This window comes from Aethalodelphis obliquidens, unplaced genomic scaffold, assembly GCF_003676395.1.
Source record: "Aethalodelphis obliquidens isolate GAN/ISIS:26980383/991018 unplaced genomic scaffold, ASM367639v1 scaffold27, whole genome shotgun sequence".
NCBI classification, from domain to species: Eukaryota; Metazoa; Chordata; class Mammalia; order Artiodactyla; family Delphinidae; genus Aethalodelphis; species Aethalodelphis obliquidens.
Window position 1 is genome coordinate 1,814,721 of NW_020837971.1, and position 16,905 is coordinate 1,831,625.

The 16,905-nt window shown below is 31.5% G+C and overlaps 1 protein-coding gene across 1 annotated transcript in view; it reads left to right on the top strand.

Annotated features, from left to right (window-relative positions):
* SEMA3C (semaphorin 3C) overlaps positions 1-16,905 on the top strand; it is a 187,495-nt gene that overhangs the window by 105,638 nt on the left and 64,952 nt on the right. The window contains exons 6-11 of the mRNA XM_027123786.1: positions 3,907-3,997; positions 7,818-7,937; positions 9,335-9,477; positions 10,789-10,903; positions 12,898-12,967; positions 14,701-14,845. Coding sequence (XP_026979587.1) covers positions 3,907-3,997; positions 7,818-7,937; positions 9,335-9,477; positions 10,789-10,903; positions 12,898-12,967; positions 14,701-14,845 — 684 coding nt within the window. The remainder of the gene's footprint in view (positions 1-3,906; positions 3,998-7,817; positions 7,938-9,334; positions 9,478-10,788; positions 10,904-12,897; positions 12,968-14,700; positions 14,846-16,905) is intronic.

A 16,905-nucleotide genomic window follows, 5' to 3' on the forward strand; every position in this document is an offset into this window, starting at 1 on the left:
CCGCTCCGTGGCATGTGGGATCTTCCCGGACCGGTGCATGAACCTTTGTCCCCTGCATCAGCAGGCAGACCACTGCACCACCAGGGAAGCCCAGTGCCGTTATTGACATCTATAACCATGGGACATTTTGCCATGCCTTCTTTCCTGATTTTTCACCACATACTCTCTTTCTGGTCCTATTTTTTCTCTTATTGATTCAATCTACAAATATGTATTTATTTAATAAGAGTAATGGCAGAAACAAAATCATTTCAGAACTTGTAAGCTATCTTTAAGATACTGGTCTTTGTCCTGTGTCTAAGAAGAAGCAACTGAAACAACCTTAAGCAGAAAGTGCCATGAACAGAATTGTGTTGTCACTTGTATTTTACATTACATTGATACTTTTGTTGTTCGTTTTTTGTTTGTTTGTTTGTTAGCTTCTTTAATTATAAAGTTGCCATGAACTGAGATGAGAAACAATGAAGAGAACCATGTCTGAGGTTAAAATTATGAGCCTGGGTTTGACTCTGTTGAGTCTGAGATGCTGCTGAAAGATACAAGTAGAAATATCAAGTAGGCAGCTGAATATAAATTTGGCTATATAAATGTTTGAGTAATTGTTTCATAAGAGTAACTGAAGCCCAAACAAAGTGTAGATTTAATCATGCAGAAAGAGTATAGTATGAAAAGAATGATTATGACTGAGACTTGAGGATCTCCTAAATTTAAATGGCCAGATGGAGGAAAAGGGATCTCCAAAAAAGACTAAAAAGAAACAACAAGAGGAGAGGAAAAAAAAAAAAAAAAAAAAGTGTGTTCTGGGAATAAAAACAAGTCATTTAAAAAAGATAGAAGTGGACAACAATCTCAAATACCATTGAGAATCCAAGAAAGAAGAGGTCTAAAAAAATAAGCGCTGAATTGTGTACATGATAGTCATCAGGGGTCTTGCCAAAAAAGGGTTTCAATAGAGCAGTTGAGGTTGGATGCCCAACTGAAGTGGATTGAGAAGAAAGTGAGAACTCAGGAAATGGTGATGAGTATATGTAATTCTTTAAGAAATGTGATTCTCAAGGAGAGTAATGTATAAGAGCTGAAGGAGTTGTTGAAATAATGTTGTAAGGGATCCAGTTAATGAGATTAAAGAACAAGTAGGGGACTTCCCTGTTGGCACAGTGGTTAAGAATCCACCTACCAATGCAGGGGATACAAGTTTGAGCCCTGGTCCAGGAAAATCCCACATGCAGAGAAACAACTAAGCCTGTGTGCCACAACTACAGAGCCCATGCGCCACAACTACTGAAGCCTGTGTGCCTAGAGCTCGTGCTCTGCAACAAGAGAAGCCACTGCAATGAGAAAGCTGCGCACCGCAATGAAGAGTAGACCCCGCTCCCTGCAACTAGAGAAAGACCGTGCACAGCAACGAAGACCCAACACGGGCAAAAATAAATAAATAAAATAATTAATTAAAAAAAAAAAAAAGAACGAGTAGGGATAATGGAAAGTATAAGTTGCCTAAGAAGACTGGGTAAGATAGGATCTGAAACACTGGTGGAAGGATTGGCCTCAGAGTAAGAGAAATATTTCCTCTCGTGTATTAGTGGATGTATTCACGTATAATTATATATTTGGTAGTGAGAAACTGATGCCTCATTTAAGGGCTTCACTTTCTAAGCAACATGGTTGTCAATCATATGAGCTGAGAATAAATTGGGAGATTTGACGATAGTGGCAATGGTTTGAAGTTATCAAGGGAAGAACCAGTTGACAGAGTGCCTTTGAAAGGTTGCTGAGCAGTGTAGAGGGTTCACTTTAAGTTGGTGATCACAAATCTATACTATGTTGAATACACCTTGTTGGATAACCTTTCGCAAAATGCTTAGAAGTTTGGAGGCAGGTGTGGAGAATGTAGATAGATGTGTCTTTATAGCCTATGGGTGCAATGAAAACAATCACAGATTCAAGGAAATTAATATTGATATTTTTGAAAAAAACAAAATTAAAAAGCATGGAATCTAATCTATCTATCAAGAAGATAGAAGGCTGATAAATTGTAAAAAATAGAAAGGGTTCTTAGGCGATGAGTTTGAAGAATTGTTGCAGGGTGCTTGAATTAGTCATTATTCAGATGGATCACATCCCTTCCTGGGGATGACAAGATCTAGACTATCACTGTGTGAGTACAAGGAGGCTATGCAATGGAGAAGGAAGTCAGTGGCGAGCAAGTGGTGCCTAAGCAATCTCCTCAATTCCTGCAGTGCCAGCTGACACTTTTTTAGTCAAATCTATGTATGACTCTGGCTACACAACCAAGTTTACTAAACTGTATTGTTTTCCTGCAGGTTTATCATTGTTTAGTTATTGTATAAATGATGACCTCTTGGAAAGCAGACAGAGTTAGGAGTCAGGAGACTGAATTTTAATTTTGCTTTTGTCACTATTCAGCTATGGGTGATCTTGGACAAGTCATATTTTCCTCATCTTTAGAGTTAATCCATGAAAAGCGTCGTGTTATAGGACCTTTCTAGGCTAGAGCACTGTGATTCTTTTTAAGCTCTCTAATTTCCCATTACCTCAGGGATTTCCCGCCAATACATCAAACTCAGTATAACAAAAATGAACTAGTTTTATTTTCTTTAAAGAGTCAAAACTTCAGAATCAACTTTGTTTTCTTCATCTTCTTGAGCTGCCTCCAATTTGTTATTGATTGCCAAGCTCTGTCGATTTTCACTTTACAAATCCTCTTACATCTTTACCACTCTTACCCTGACCAATGAGATCCTGGCATGTCAGATTATTATTACCTAATTCCTGGACTACTGCAGTTCAAAACAAGTTTGTTTTCTTGAACCCAGTGTCTGTCTTTACAACCACCATTCTCAATCTTCTTAAAGCACAAGTAAGACCCAATCTTCTTAAAGCAATGTTTTGATCCTTCTATTCCATGCTCAAAAATGTTGAGCCCGTATTTCATTCAGGATAATTTTGAAAAGCAGCTTGATAATTAAGGTCCTCCATCATTTAATGCAATCTACAAATGTGATCATTTTTCTTTGAATTTTAGTAGTAGCTTTTACTAACTTTATGTAAGAAAAAAGATAAACATACCAACAAAATGCTCCCTCTAACTGAGGCTACACTGACCATTATATTTCAAATTGAACCCACTGCCCCCCATCCGTGGATTTCCCTAGTCCCATTCCCTGTTTAATTTTTTTCCTAAGCACTGAGTACCATCTAACATACTTTATATTTTACGTATTTATTATCTTTATATTCTTTATTTATATTATCTGTCATTAGATTATAAATTACCTACAGGTAAGGATTTTTGTCTATTTTGTTTACTCTACCCCCAATGTTTTGTCAGTGTCTGGCAAGTAATAGGTGCTCAATAAATTTTTGTTAAATAAATAAGTGAATGAGTAAAAGAAACATTTTAATCTAAATTATGAATTATTTTGTTGAATCTAGTATAATGCTTTATATAACAAAATAAGTGGTAAAAAATTTTATGTTTAAAAAAATCTTGATTATTTTGAAAGTTTCATAATCCTCATACACATTGTTTCTCTGTAATCAGTTTTCTTCTTTTGGCCAATGTTCAACATACCTAGTTCAGGTTTACAATGATCCTTGATTTCCAAGTGTTTTTTATTGATGTTGATTTGAGAACTTGTTGGATCAGCTTTATGGGGAGTGTAGTAGGATGTGAACTTGACCTGCTGAGGTTAGCTTTATAACTTACAAATGGATTCTTCATATAGGCCAAGAGAGTCTTAATATAGTAAAATTGGGAAGGCATAAGCAACCAAGTAGAAAGCATATTATTTATGATGATGCTTTGTTTTACTAAAGAAAAATTGGTTAACTAAGATAAAGTAATTTATCATTACTACATTTCCAATTTTATCTGTAACAAAGGACCAAGTTTTCATGATTGACTCCAAGTGTGAATCCGGAAAAGGACGCTGCTCTTTCAACCCCAATGTGAACACAGTGTCTGTTATGATCAGTAAGTGGAAAATAAAAGAGGGAGGGGGAAATATTTTTTAAAAAAGGAAATTAAATTAATTAAAGAAAATAAATTCATGATACTATATGCCCATTTTGGATAGCTGCATGGATGATAGCACCTGAGTAAAATAATAGAAAGTTGTGAGAAATTTTAATTTCTCGTTTCCAAGAATATTCATGATTAAATGATAACCATGTATTTTTTCATCTAATATGACTGCTGTTATTTGTAGAGCAAGTCAACCATTTAAAAAGCGTATGTATGTATATACATATATTAATAGGTATTGTGTATATGTATACATATATTAATATATATTATAAAGTAAATTTCAGTGTTTTCTGTAGTTGTTTTTCTAGTATTAATTATATTCACTTTTCCTCATGTTTTAGTAATCTTTTACAAATGATTAAAACTGGTATTCCTTTCATGCGAAATAATAACAAAGTGCATGTGTTAGCTAAGTACATTCTCTGTGGATTGTCTAGAAGTTGCTGTACTAAAAAAGATGCGCTCATAAAATCACTTTTTTATTTTCTCATTTTTTTATAAAATATATCAGTTAAGAAGCAGGCCCAGTTGATTGCTGCTACACACATTAATAAATCAATATCCTTGAGTCTCAATCATCCAGTGCCTGTCTATACCTCACTTAGAAGACATTCTTTTCTGGCTAATTAAGACACTTCTAGAATATGTCTGACTTAACATTAGTTGACTGTGGGACAAATCTTGGATTTCAGTATGCCGATTATATAGTAAATGCTTTTCCCTTTTTGTTTCTCTATGTATTGCCAGTGGTAAAATTGCATCATTTGACAGTAGAACAGGTGGAAAAATAATTAATTTGTTCAAAACCCTTTGCTTTGATTCATTTAAAAAGGCAACTCATCTTTCTTTCTCAGATCTGGAAACTAAATTAAGACAAATACATCCAGCACTGACTGAAATGTGAGCTTGGAAATTATCCAGTAAATTATTTCCCTATAGTCATTCAAATTGGGTAGGGAGGAAATGAAAATGTATCATTAGGACAGAAAAATTACAAAGCTTTGAAACTTCAAGATATCCAATTAAGTCTGATGCAGAGTATTTTCAAATAACTTTCTAAATATTATTTAATAGAAGCAGTGTCTCAGAAAGTATTTTCTTCATGAGGAAGAAAATTTTATTCACCTTTAGAAACTGTAAGATTTGTATAGTACTAGATAAATATATAAAGTTTTCACTTATTTCAAGTTAAATGCTATGAAAATAAACTTCAAAATTCTAAATTATTGTTAACACATACTGGAGTTTTATCTCATCAAATATTATTTAGAACAAAAAAGGGTTAAAACAAGGCAGTATAAATTTTCCTGTTAAACTGTAGTAAGTCATGTAATAGTTTTGTGCTTTAGAGAATAGGATTCATTTATGAAATTAAAGTTGTTATTGCTCTTCATTTTTCAAGGACCTGAGACTTCAATTCCTAGGCTTATATTCCTATGCTACTTTTTAATATTTTGATTAACATTATAATTTTTACTCTCAAAGAAAATCATTAAACAGTTTGCTTAACTTGAAACCTGAAACTAAAAAGAGCAGGAAGCTTTATAACCGTATATTTATCATCTTATTTATTCTACTGATTATCCCTGTAATATTATCTCTAATATTTCATTTGTGTACTCATCTCACTTTGCTATTTGATGTTGTATCATTTCTGTTCAATTGCAGTGCACTAAATAACACAAATTGGTTAAAATATTTCTATCTATTAAAGTACCAAGAAGCGTTGAGCATTAGAATTTCAAATTACATAATATAGCGCGGCATCTGGCCCAACGTGCTAGTGTTCTTTTGCTATTTTTAGTAATTATTGTAGCACCACAAAGTCAGATGACACCTCTTAAAGAACCTCTTCAAAACCTCATGAGATAGTTTTTAGTCAGTGGAAGTACAACTGGAAAGCAAAATATTTTTGGATTAAAGTTTAAATTGAGCAAGTTTATCTTTGCATAAACCCTACAATGAAATTCTGAAAGAAAAGAATTTCTACTCTCAAATAAAATTCTTTCCAAAGTGACATTAATTAAATATTTCTTACACAAAATAAAGCAGAAACTTTATTATCCTTAACTTGCTATTAAAATTGCTGAGAATTTAAGACAGGAGATGAAGCCAATTAGCCATCTAACTCTTTTGTAATGTTTAAGACATAACTAATAAGGTGGTATACAGCAGGGTTAGAATCAGTCCTGTCTGCCATAAACCATCCTCTGAGTGTCCTTTTATTTTCCTTCCTGTAGACAGATGCTAATAAATCTATTGAATATCAGGAATTTATAACCTCCTCTTTTGGGCATAATTGGATATAACAAAGCTGTGAAATAATTAATTACAAAGTTATCTCAATTTAACAATCATTGTATCTACAGAATACTTGTGTAGATGCTTCACAAGTGTTCACAAAATTGTAAAGAAGCTAAATAGCTCAAAATTCTTTCAGGCATGTTTTGTTATCTCCCTATAATCTGCTCCCATGGACTTCAGATCTCTACCAGGAAGCAGAACTTGGCGACACAATGCCTGCCATACCCACTTGCTAACTGGTAGGGGTCCAGTTTGTGACCTGGTGAGCACATATTAAAAACATTCCATTCTCCATTCTATCCTAGGCCAACTGGTATTGCTTATTACTAAACAGTGAGCTTAGAGTGCTTTAAAATGTTTCAGTCCTGCCAAAATGACCACAATCTGAAGGTAGCCAGGAGAGTAATTCTAGAACATTAGTCAAAGAACGCAGCTGCATGGTAGTCCAGTGGGCCAAACCTGATCAATTTTATTATTTTTTAATAGATACTTAACTTTGTACTCAAAGGTCATACATACCAATTTACTGCTTACTCTCCTTACTAGAATAAAAATTAATGTGGATCTTAACAAATAAGCAAAATGTCCAGTGTTGTGCACATACAGATTAACATATCTTATTTTGTCATTAATAATGATAATTTAATTTTACAATATCTTTTTTCTTATCTTTAAGTTTTATTTTATATGTGCTAATATGTTAAGCCACATATGGCTTATTAACATCATATTGTATTGTTAACATAATGTTAACACGTTATGTGTTGCAATTGAAAAAGTAGCAGTTTGTTTACCTTAGAGAAACCTTCTAGCATAAAGATCAAAACATATACATTTAATGATGAAATTGTTTTATCATTAATAGTACTTTGACAATTTGATGTGGCTCCATCTCATGAAATAATAATAATAAAAACTATTATTTTCAATCCATTTAGTAAAATCATAGAGTTTTTAATATGTACTGCGAACTTTTGATCATAATCCAATTCCCATAGAAGTTTGAGATTCAGGGTACTAAATGACTTATCCCTAATTCCCAGTTTAACTACGGCCAAAATTAGAAATCAAGATTTCTGACTCTTACAGTATTTTTTATTTATTAAAGAAGTAATAATTAAGCCGTTTCTTTATTTTTATACCTATATTATTTCTGCCATTTCGGATACACACTACACTATATAATCAAGTTTAGTTAAGTATTTAGTATAATTAAGTACAGGCAGAGGAATTTTTATCTCTATATCAGAAAGATTGTTTTGGTCATTATACGGGCAATAATGAGACCAAATTAAACTTTATCCAATTTTTTAATTTGGTGAACAATGGAAACCAATTAACAACTATAAATATTCTGTAATATGTGTCATGATCTAATAAGCAAATTCTCCTTGATTTTAAAAATAGCCTTAAAAACAGTTAAGATTTGCTTTTAATTTTGTTCACATTTTCTTTTTCATAGATGAGGAGCTTTTCTCTGCAATGTATATAGATTTCATGGGAACAGATGCAGCTATTTTTCGAAGTTTAACCAAGAGGAATGCAGTCAGAACTGATCAACACAATTCCAAATGGCTAAGTGGTAAAATAACAGTTTATCCATTTTCTGAGAATCATACTTTAAACTAATTTAATTTCATAATGAAAATTACATTAAAATGGCTAAAAAGTTAAAATATGAGTAACAACAATTCTGTACTCTGTGATTTTAAATATTTAGGCTAAAAAAGTAAATAAAATGAGCCATATTTCATATTCTAACTCTTTATTAACAATCATAGAATTATCATAGGATATATGAATAAATAAAAGTGACAGTGATATTCATCATATGTACCTATAGACAAGAATCTTCTCCAGTTGTTTAATTGTTGCATGTTACAATTAAACGTCATTTATTTATTTGGTCTACTTGTATATTTTAATAATGCCAAATCTAAACATTTTCCTAAATTTATGACAGATATCACGAATAGGGCATATTTAGGAACTCCTATTTGTTTTATGCTTAGATTCTAAAATTATAAAGCTGGTATATATTATTTTTTCACAGTTTGACTAATACTTAATGGAAATCATAAGTATGATAATTTTATGATTATCAGTGTTCAAATGTTTTCAATTTTGGGGGTCACATGGAATTCACATCATGAAAAGTGCTCATTTGACTTTAATATACAATTCCAATCAGTTGCTGTTGTTTAGAGGAAGAAGAAACCACTAAGATGTTTGTCATTTCACCCTGGGGAAAATTTAAGCTGACCTTAGATTTGGCAATTCACTTAACATAAAACAGTTAAGCATGAATCACTACAGTTAAGCATCTTATTTCACTGACAGACCAGCACAAGAAAGCAGTGATTGTCCATTTACTTCTTCAAATTATTCCTCCAGTACATCTGGAAATAGAGTATTCTAAAAATTGTTTTGTTCTTGAAATAAGGAATCCCTCTATGTCTTCAAATGACTGCATTTTTTCCTTGAAAAGTTTCCCCTTCATTTCATATGCCGTATTTTAAGTGAAATGTGTTTTTCAGATCATGGACTCCCAACTCCTCATTCTGCTTCAGTGAATTTGAGTTTATATGCACTAGCCTGAAAACCACACGTTTAAAAACAAACTTTTTTTTCTATGAAACGACTATCAGATCCCATGGGAAATAGCTGGTAGAAAAGTTTTTCAATATTTTAAAACTCATCAGGCACAAAGAAGTTTTGCAATTAGTGTGCTTCCAGAATGTATTGCAGACAGAGAAGAATAGTTGAAGCTTTATATCATAGCTCTACTTTATGGCACTTGACATTCCAAATGCGGTATGTTCAGTGAATACAATTGCTTGCTTTTAGACTTTTTGGCTATGAATATTGAATTGTTCCTTTATACCAAAGATGGGAAAGGCATGTGCCTGTGGTCTACTTGGATGGAAAGTAGATGGATTTTCATCATGAGTATATATATCGTCTTTGTATTTTTTCTAGAACCTATGTTTGTGGATGCACATGTTATCCCAGATGGCACTGATCCAAATGATGCTAAGGTGTACTTCTTCTTCAAAGAGAAACTGACCGACAATAGCAGAAGCACAAAACAGATTCATTCCATGATTGCTAGAATATGTCCTGTAAGTATTAAAGTTGTTCTAATTTGAAGAAAGACTAAGAAATTCAAATTATGTAAACATGTCTTCTTTTCCCAATAGTTTATCTTCCTACTTCTTAAATCTGCGGTTACAAATTAATAAAATATTAAAAGGAAACATTTAGATTTAATGTTTATTCACATCAGTCATACAAGATAAACACACTATTTTGGAAAATAATTTAATCCAAGGAATATTTTGGTTATGGTTTTACACAAATAAACAGTTTTGATTAATTTTTGCTTTTTTCCACTTAATGCATTAGAATTAAAAAGAAATTGCTGAATTGTATATTATAAAAAGAAATAGAACAATTCTTATGAATAAAATACAGCAAAACATCAGTAAAAGACAATTATTGAGGAACTGTCTATAATAGTGAGAATTAAGAAATGCTTTAGTAAAATACAGTTCTAATTACAAACTGATCAAAATATTCTTGTGTATCAAGAGTAAGTATACATAGAAACTCAAAAAAACTCATGATGTCTTCTCACATAAGAGTATTACAGGCTTGTCCTGACTCATTTATGATTAGCATCTTCTGTGCAAAAGTATTTCTTAAAATATTTAGTGTTTAAAATAGTCTATTTTTAAACATTATAATATTCCACTGATTTTGGAGCTTATCTGCTTCTCAGTCATTTGGAACAAGGCAGTGAAGCCAGCTGATGATGTGAAAAGCTTCAGGGAGTACAGAAAAAATGTCATTCAATAGAGACTATTTGTGAATGATCCAAATACCATTTTCCTTGCCCTGACCAGAGAAATATGTATATAAAGCATCTGATTAGAAATATTAAGGATTAAATGATAATGCAGAGAAATGAAGGAGAGAAAATAGAATTATTGGGGACTATTTGGTGTAAGTATAAACCCACTCTCCTGACCACGGTAGAATCTGCACGCTTCCCTGTATACAATCATTTATGTTTGTACTGAAGAAAGTGAGTTATCAAGAAAAGGCAAATTAAATTATGTAGTCTCCATAACAGTTTACTCATATTTTCATCAGAAATTTAGAAAGTGTTATGGCATATATTTATTAAATTCATTTTGATACATTTTCAGTTGATATCATATAAGAGGAGAATAACAGTATAACTAAGGCTATTTTTAAAAAATACTATAGATCTTAAATATTCCTCTTTAACTATTTATATGCAGATTTGGTTAACATTTCCATCTTTCAGATTATAACAAATCCCCAAGTAGTAAGAATCCAAGGTAAATTTTAAATACACTTCAATATTTATTTAAGCAATCTGAAATGTGTTTACAAAATGGTTTCAGAATGACACTGGTGGACTGCGTAGCCTTGTCAACAAGTGGACTACCTTCTTAAAAGCGAGGCTGGTATGCTCGGTAACTGATGAAGATGGCCCAGAAACACACTTTGATGAACTAGGTACATAAATGTGAGATTGAAAAATGTTCTTGAAAGAGAGTTTGTAAAGTTTACATATTTTAATAAACTCTCAAAAGAGGTTGTATTTTTCATGAATGTTTTCAGCATAAATAAGTGCTGATTTGAATTAATGATCTGGATACTGTTCATGAATTTCCTGAGTATTTTTTAAATCTGTCTTGCCCCTAAGTGCACTGCTGAAACATTTAGTTCATTGAATCCACCATGATATATGAATCCGTGTGTTTTGTGTGTGTGTTTGTGTGTGTTTTAGAGAGAGAAGAGAGAGGTATTTATATAATTTATATATAAGTAATGATATGTTTGTGCTTTTCTAAAATAAATATATATTTCATATATATTTGAATTCTGATATTCTGGTTTAAAATCAGTTTGTATGAGAATACAGCTATATATTTTTACTACAGTTAATGGACACAATAGAGGTTAGATGGAAAAGTGTCAGAGTAGAAAGTAGACTTGTGCTCCAGTTTTAGTTCTTGGTGACCCTGGGACTAAATATTCTCAGCATGTGTGACATGAGGAGGGTTATACTTTCCAGGTCAAATAAGGACTGACAATCTGATTCCTTTCTGCCAAGGAACAGTTCTCTCTTTTTTTTTTTTTGAATTTAATTTAATTTTTTATACAGCGCATTCTTATTAGTTATCTATTTTATACATATTAGTGTATACATGTCAATCCCAATCTCCCAGTTCATCACACCACCACCACCCCATCTACGCTTTTCCCCCTTGGTATCCATATGTTTCGAACAGTAGAATAACTTGGTACACATAATAGTATCGTGTTTACTAAGTGCCATTTAGAAATGACTTTTTTTTGCTTTAATCCATTAAAATATAAAATGCTGGTTAGTCTCAAATACTGAGGCAGGTGATGAGATAAGCAATAAAAATGTATTATAATATGGAAAAAATACTGGTTCTAGCAGCTACAATAATTGAAATAGACAGTTGGTCTCCTCAAAAAGCCATTATGTTGATCATAGAAACACAAGTTTTTATGTCAGCTTTTCTAGAAAAAACGTTCTAAGTATGATTTCATGTTATAACCTAGTTACTCATTATTTCCCCCCCAATTCTTTGCAAGTATATTTATGTTTCAGTGACTTAGAATGTTTCAGTCTTTCCCATTTTTAGGGAGAATAGACAGTGCCAGCCTTTTATGGAAAGACTAGTGATTATTAATTTATTGCTTAAGAGGTTCTAAATTTATTGTGAATAACAATCTTTCTTTGTATTGGTCAGCAAGAATCTTATTTGCAAAAAGGTCATTAAATCCAGATCTTTCTTGCATTCATAACAATTGGTTATTAATTGGAATTTCCTATCAGAAATTTACTTCCAGGTTCTGTTATGTATTACTGTACCTTATGATCTATACTTTTGCCTTTGCCTCAATATACTTAAAAATTCTTGTTGTTAGGGGAATTATTGATTAAATAAAAATATCACTAGCAATTTTGACTAAAAGACAAAAAAGTCTTATAAGTCACTGTGAAAAAGTTTTCTTCCATGTTCCAAATTCTAACCCTAGATTAAAAAGAAATTGAGATTTGTAATACTTTTTAAATTAAAAATGTAATATATTATCATTAAGGATATTTAGAAAATTCAGGAAAAAAGAAGAAACAGGAAAATTTCTGTAGCTTTGTTAACCAGAAACACTCACTGGTAATCTTCTTATTGTATTCTGATGTATAGTTTTAAGGTTTACATGGTTCTGGTCCATATTAAATACCATTGTGTCTTTTCTATTTAATATTATTTCATCAGCATAGTTTCCATAAGTGTTTGTGTAACATTTTATTTAACTTACTTTACCATGTGCTTATCATTTAGTTGCTGTCAAATTATAATGATGCTGCAGGAATATCTTTCTGAATAATACTTTTTGTAGTTGAAATTATTTCTTAGGATAGATTTTTTAAATATTTGGGAATCTTAAAAATTGATATTTCCCTTTTATAGAGGATGTGTTTCTGCTGGAAACTGATAACCCAAGGACAACACTAGTGTATGGCATTTTTACAACATCAAGGTAATATTAAACAATTACATTGTATGAGTTAAACAATAAACTTTATTAAGTAATAGTAATTATTATAAAAATGTTCTTTTCAACTCTTTAATTTTACTTAACACTTAGGATGTAATTCTCTCATTTTATTACTTTTGCCTGATTACTAAAATGTATTTAAGCTGAACTCAGAGTTTCAAAATAGTTTTGTATGGGGTATTTATAATAATTATATGCTATTTTTCTCAAAGAAAGGAAAATATAAACTACAATGCAGAGATAATGTATATAAGCTATTGTTTTAAGGAAATAATTTGAAGACTCATGATGCAAATAAAACTCTTAGCATTTCTATTATAATTTTTATTTCAATAGCAATCTAAAGTGATAGCTATGAACACACTAAACCAGTTTTCATGTTCCATGTGACAGTATTTTAGATATTTGAAAATAGCTTTGTTTTCTAATTTATCTGGAATGTCCAATCCCAATTATCATGTATTTCAAGACAGTTCAGCATATTCTCATCCTTTCCTGCGTGTATTCCTGCGTACTCATTTTACGCCAGGAATGTTACTCAGAATTCAGCACAATACTCCAGTTGTGATATGGCCAATTCAGAATGTCCTTTTCATCAGACAGTCAACTACAAAATGAAAATCTAAAGATTTTACCATTCTTCTCTAGTGGGGGAAATGTGGTATAATTGTAAACTGTAATGATCTCTTCACAGTAAAAGAATATCACAGGGATATTGATTATAAATCATATTTACTTTGCCCTATGAGATATCTAAAAAGATGTCTTTCAGGATGAGTTTAACACCTGTTTTAACAAAGGAAATAGTCTTGATTTAACTCACAAAGAATTGAACGAAGCAAAAAGAACCAGATTCTTAAGAAGAAAATGTGTGTCTCAAAAAAATATTTCCCTAGTTTCTGTGTTTCCCTAGTTCTGTGTTTCCCAACACCAATAACTTTAACATAGAAAAAATGTTGTCATTTCTGACTATTAATGCTAATGATTAATAATATATCTTGGTTTTCTCAGTGGGCATCTAAGTTTCCCATTAGGCATCTAATTTAAGAGAAATATGTGATTCAGGAAAATGTTGGTTTCAGTCAGTCTGCTTAGTGACAATGGAAATAGTTTTCAGTATGCATCCAAATAAATTTTATGAGAATTTATTGACTAAACATAATTTAAGGAATCTTTTTTGGACTCTATTGTTTACAGCAGAGTAGCAGGGAATGTTTACAATTTCTCCAACTAGTATTTAGGACAGCATTGTAAGAATACTCTCACATTGAAATAGCCTTAAGACAAAGAGATACAGTGTTCTCTTATTAATGAGATTTATTTCTGTGAGGTAAACTATGATAGGTTATGTTGATACTGATTTAGAATTCAAATCATATTTTTAATAAATCATCAATTCACTTTTTGTTTAATATCTTCTGCAAGATACACCAGTTGGAAATTTCTTTGACTTGTCCTATATTTAGGACAAGTACATTGAGTACTTTTCTATAACTTATTGTCTACTACCTCCATGGGTGAACTAAATGTTTTGATATCAATGGCTTATTTCAAAACAGTAGAAGCTTTTTAGTTTTTTACAATGTGTACCATAACATTCAACTTTTCTATGATGAATTACATCAAGTTTTTATCACAAATTTTACCTTTATTTTTAAAATTGTATTTAAATTTTAAAAATAAGAAAATTAATATCTTTGTATTTTCTTTTTTAGCTCAGTTTTTAAAGGATCAGCAGTGTGTGTGTATCATTTATCTGATATACAGACTGTGTTTAATGGGCCTTTTGCTCACAAAGAAGGGCCCAATCATCAGCTGATTTCCTACCAGGGTAGAATTCCTTATCCTCGCCCTGGAACTGTAAGTATCCAGGAAACTTTCTTTGTTATTTTACTTTTTTAAAAAATATAAGTTACTAAGAAATGAATATCATGCTGATGTTTATTAAATACAACTATAGACCTACTGGTATACTCATTATAATTTTTCAGCTCACAGGTTCTTAGATTTGGGATTTTAAAAATATATATATTACAGCATTCTGTACAATTTTTTCTAAGTGCTATTGATAATAAAATCTCATTTGTATTTCAAGACAGCTGGATATGTTAGATAGGGAAGAGATATTTTCCTAGTTTTACTGGCATAAAAACCATAGCTTGGAAAGTGTTAACATTTTGAAGGCAGCCTAAGAATTTGAATGCTAGTTGCTTTTCACAATCCTTCCTTATATTAAGGAATCTCATCTACTTTAATGAAAGAATAATCATGTGAGAATTAGTTTAGAGATAAATCATGTGGAGATATTTCAATTTTAGGGATATATTTAGTTAAAAATTACACGTTGTGTATATTTCTCAAAGAAATAAAATGGTGTGTGTGAGCAAGTAATGACAATGAAAGTGATGTAATTCAAATAAAATATTTATAAAGTTTTAAGGCATACAAATATAACCATGTCTTGCAACATTGTAGTATTAAGGGGTACATTGTAAACTACCTTTTCCAGCTGAAGTTACAGACAATGCACTGGCAGATTGGAACTGAGTTTTTCTAGGACAATGATCACAGTCTTACTATTTGTTTTTAATTTGGACCATAATAATGCTGCATTGCATTCTAAAATATTGATTAGTTTCTGTCTCTGTAAAATGTCATACAACACACTGATTGAGAGGAGATGTTACACAATTGACCAAGAGGAATATAATCCTCTTATATCTTTGCATTTCATCAAGTAAGGTTATATTTATAAATTGGGTTGGAGGGAAGTAAAGAATGATTTTTTTAAAATTGAAAGATATTTATTAAAATAATATTTACTTAAAATGTTTTTATTTGAATATGAAATCCCCTTTGTCAATATACTTTCAGACATTCATTCCTCGTAATTTTTACTGACTGTTGATTCACTTTAGTTTTGTGTTATTATTAGAGTTTCTTTGCAATACATTATTTACTCCTTTGTTTTCTCATCATCTTAAAGTATACTGCTGTCAAATGTTTTAAAAATAGAAAAAAGTGTGCTAAGCCTCTAAAGAACATGTTTATTCAAAATTAAAAGGGCTCAGGTTTGGTTCCCTGGCTAGGAAGCTCAAAGATTAGTCATTGATATGTATTTTATTAGAACAATTAACTTTTAATTAATTTTGGAAAGATTATCAGAATTGCTACTTATCCAGGAAAGAATTGTTTTAAAAAGTTGTAGTTAATCATGGCTGGCAACAAAGTCTTAACCATATAATTACATTCTCCTTTTAAATGATTTCACTTTGATGCTTATAGCTCAACAGAAGATGGAAGAAACATTTAATTATTTGGTATCACACAAGGAAAAGAAGTCAACAGATATATCCATCTTAGGGTACCTCAAGTTGGAGTGTGTTGGATAAGAAGCAGGGTTTACATAAGAGAAGGGAAAGCAAGGGGAAGCTGAGTTACTTTCAAATTCCATCATAACTGAAGGCTCTCATTATTTCATTGAATGTAGTTCATGTATTTTCAAATGATTCACTGATAAAGTATCCAAAGATTTGTCATATTTTTGAGAATTGTTTGCTATTTGAATTTGACCAAGTCATTGCTTCATCTTAAATCAGCAAATTAAGAGGCGGTTGTGATTATATATGCTTTCCTCAGTTATTCTTTTGAACAAAATATATATGGGATTAGTACGGGAGCAATTGATTTGTAAACTGAATAAAATTCTATTTCCCCTAAATAAAACTTTAAGAGAAACCTCTCAGATAGAGATAAAAGAGAGCCACACTCATTGAATCAGGGTTCAAGGCCTCAGAGCCTCAGTGAGTGTGTGCTGGAGTTAGCTTGTACCTGGCTGGCAAGAAGAGATTGTGTTCACCTCATCTCAATTGAGGAGGTCACAGTAGCAACTGGAAATCAGCCATGGTGGGATTACTACA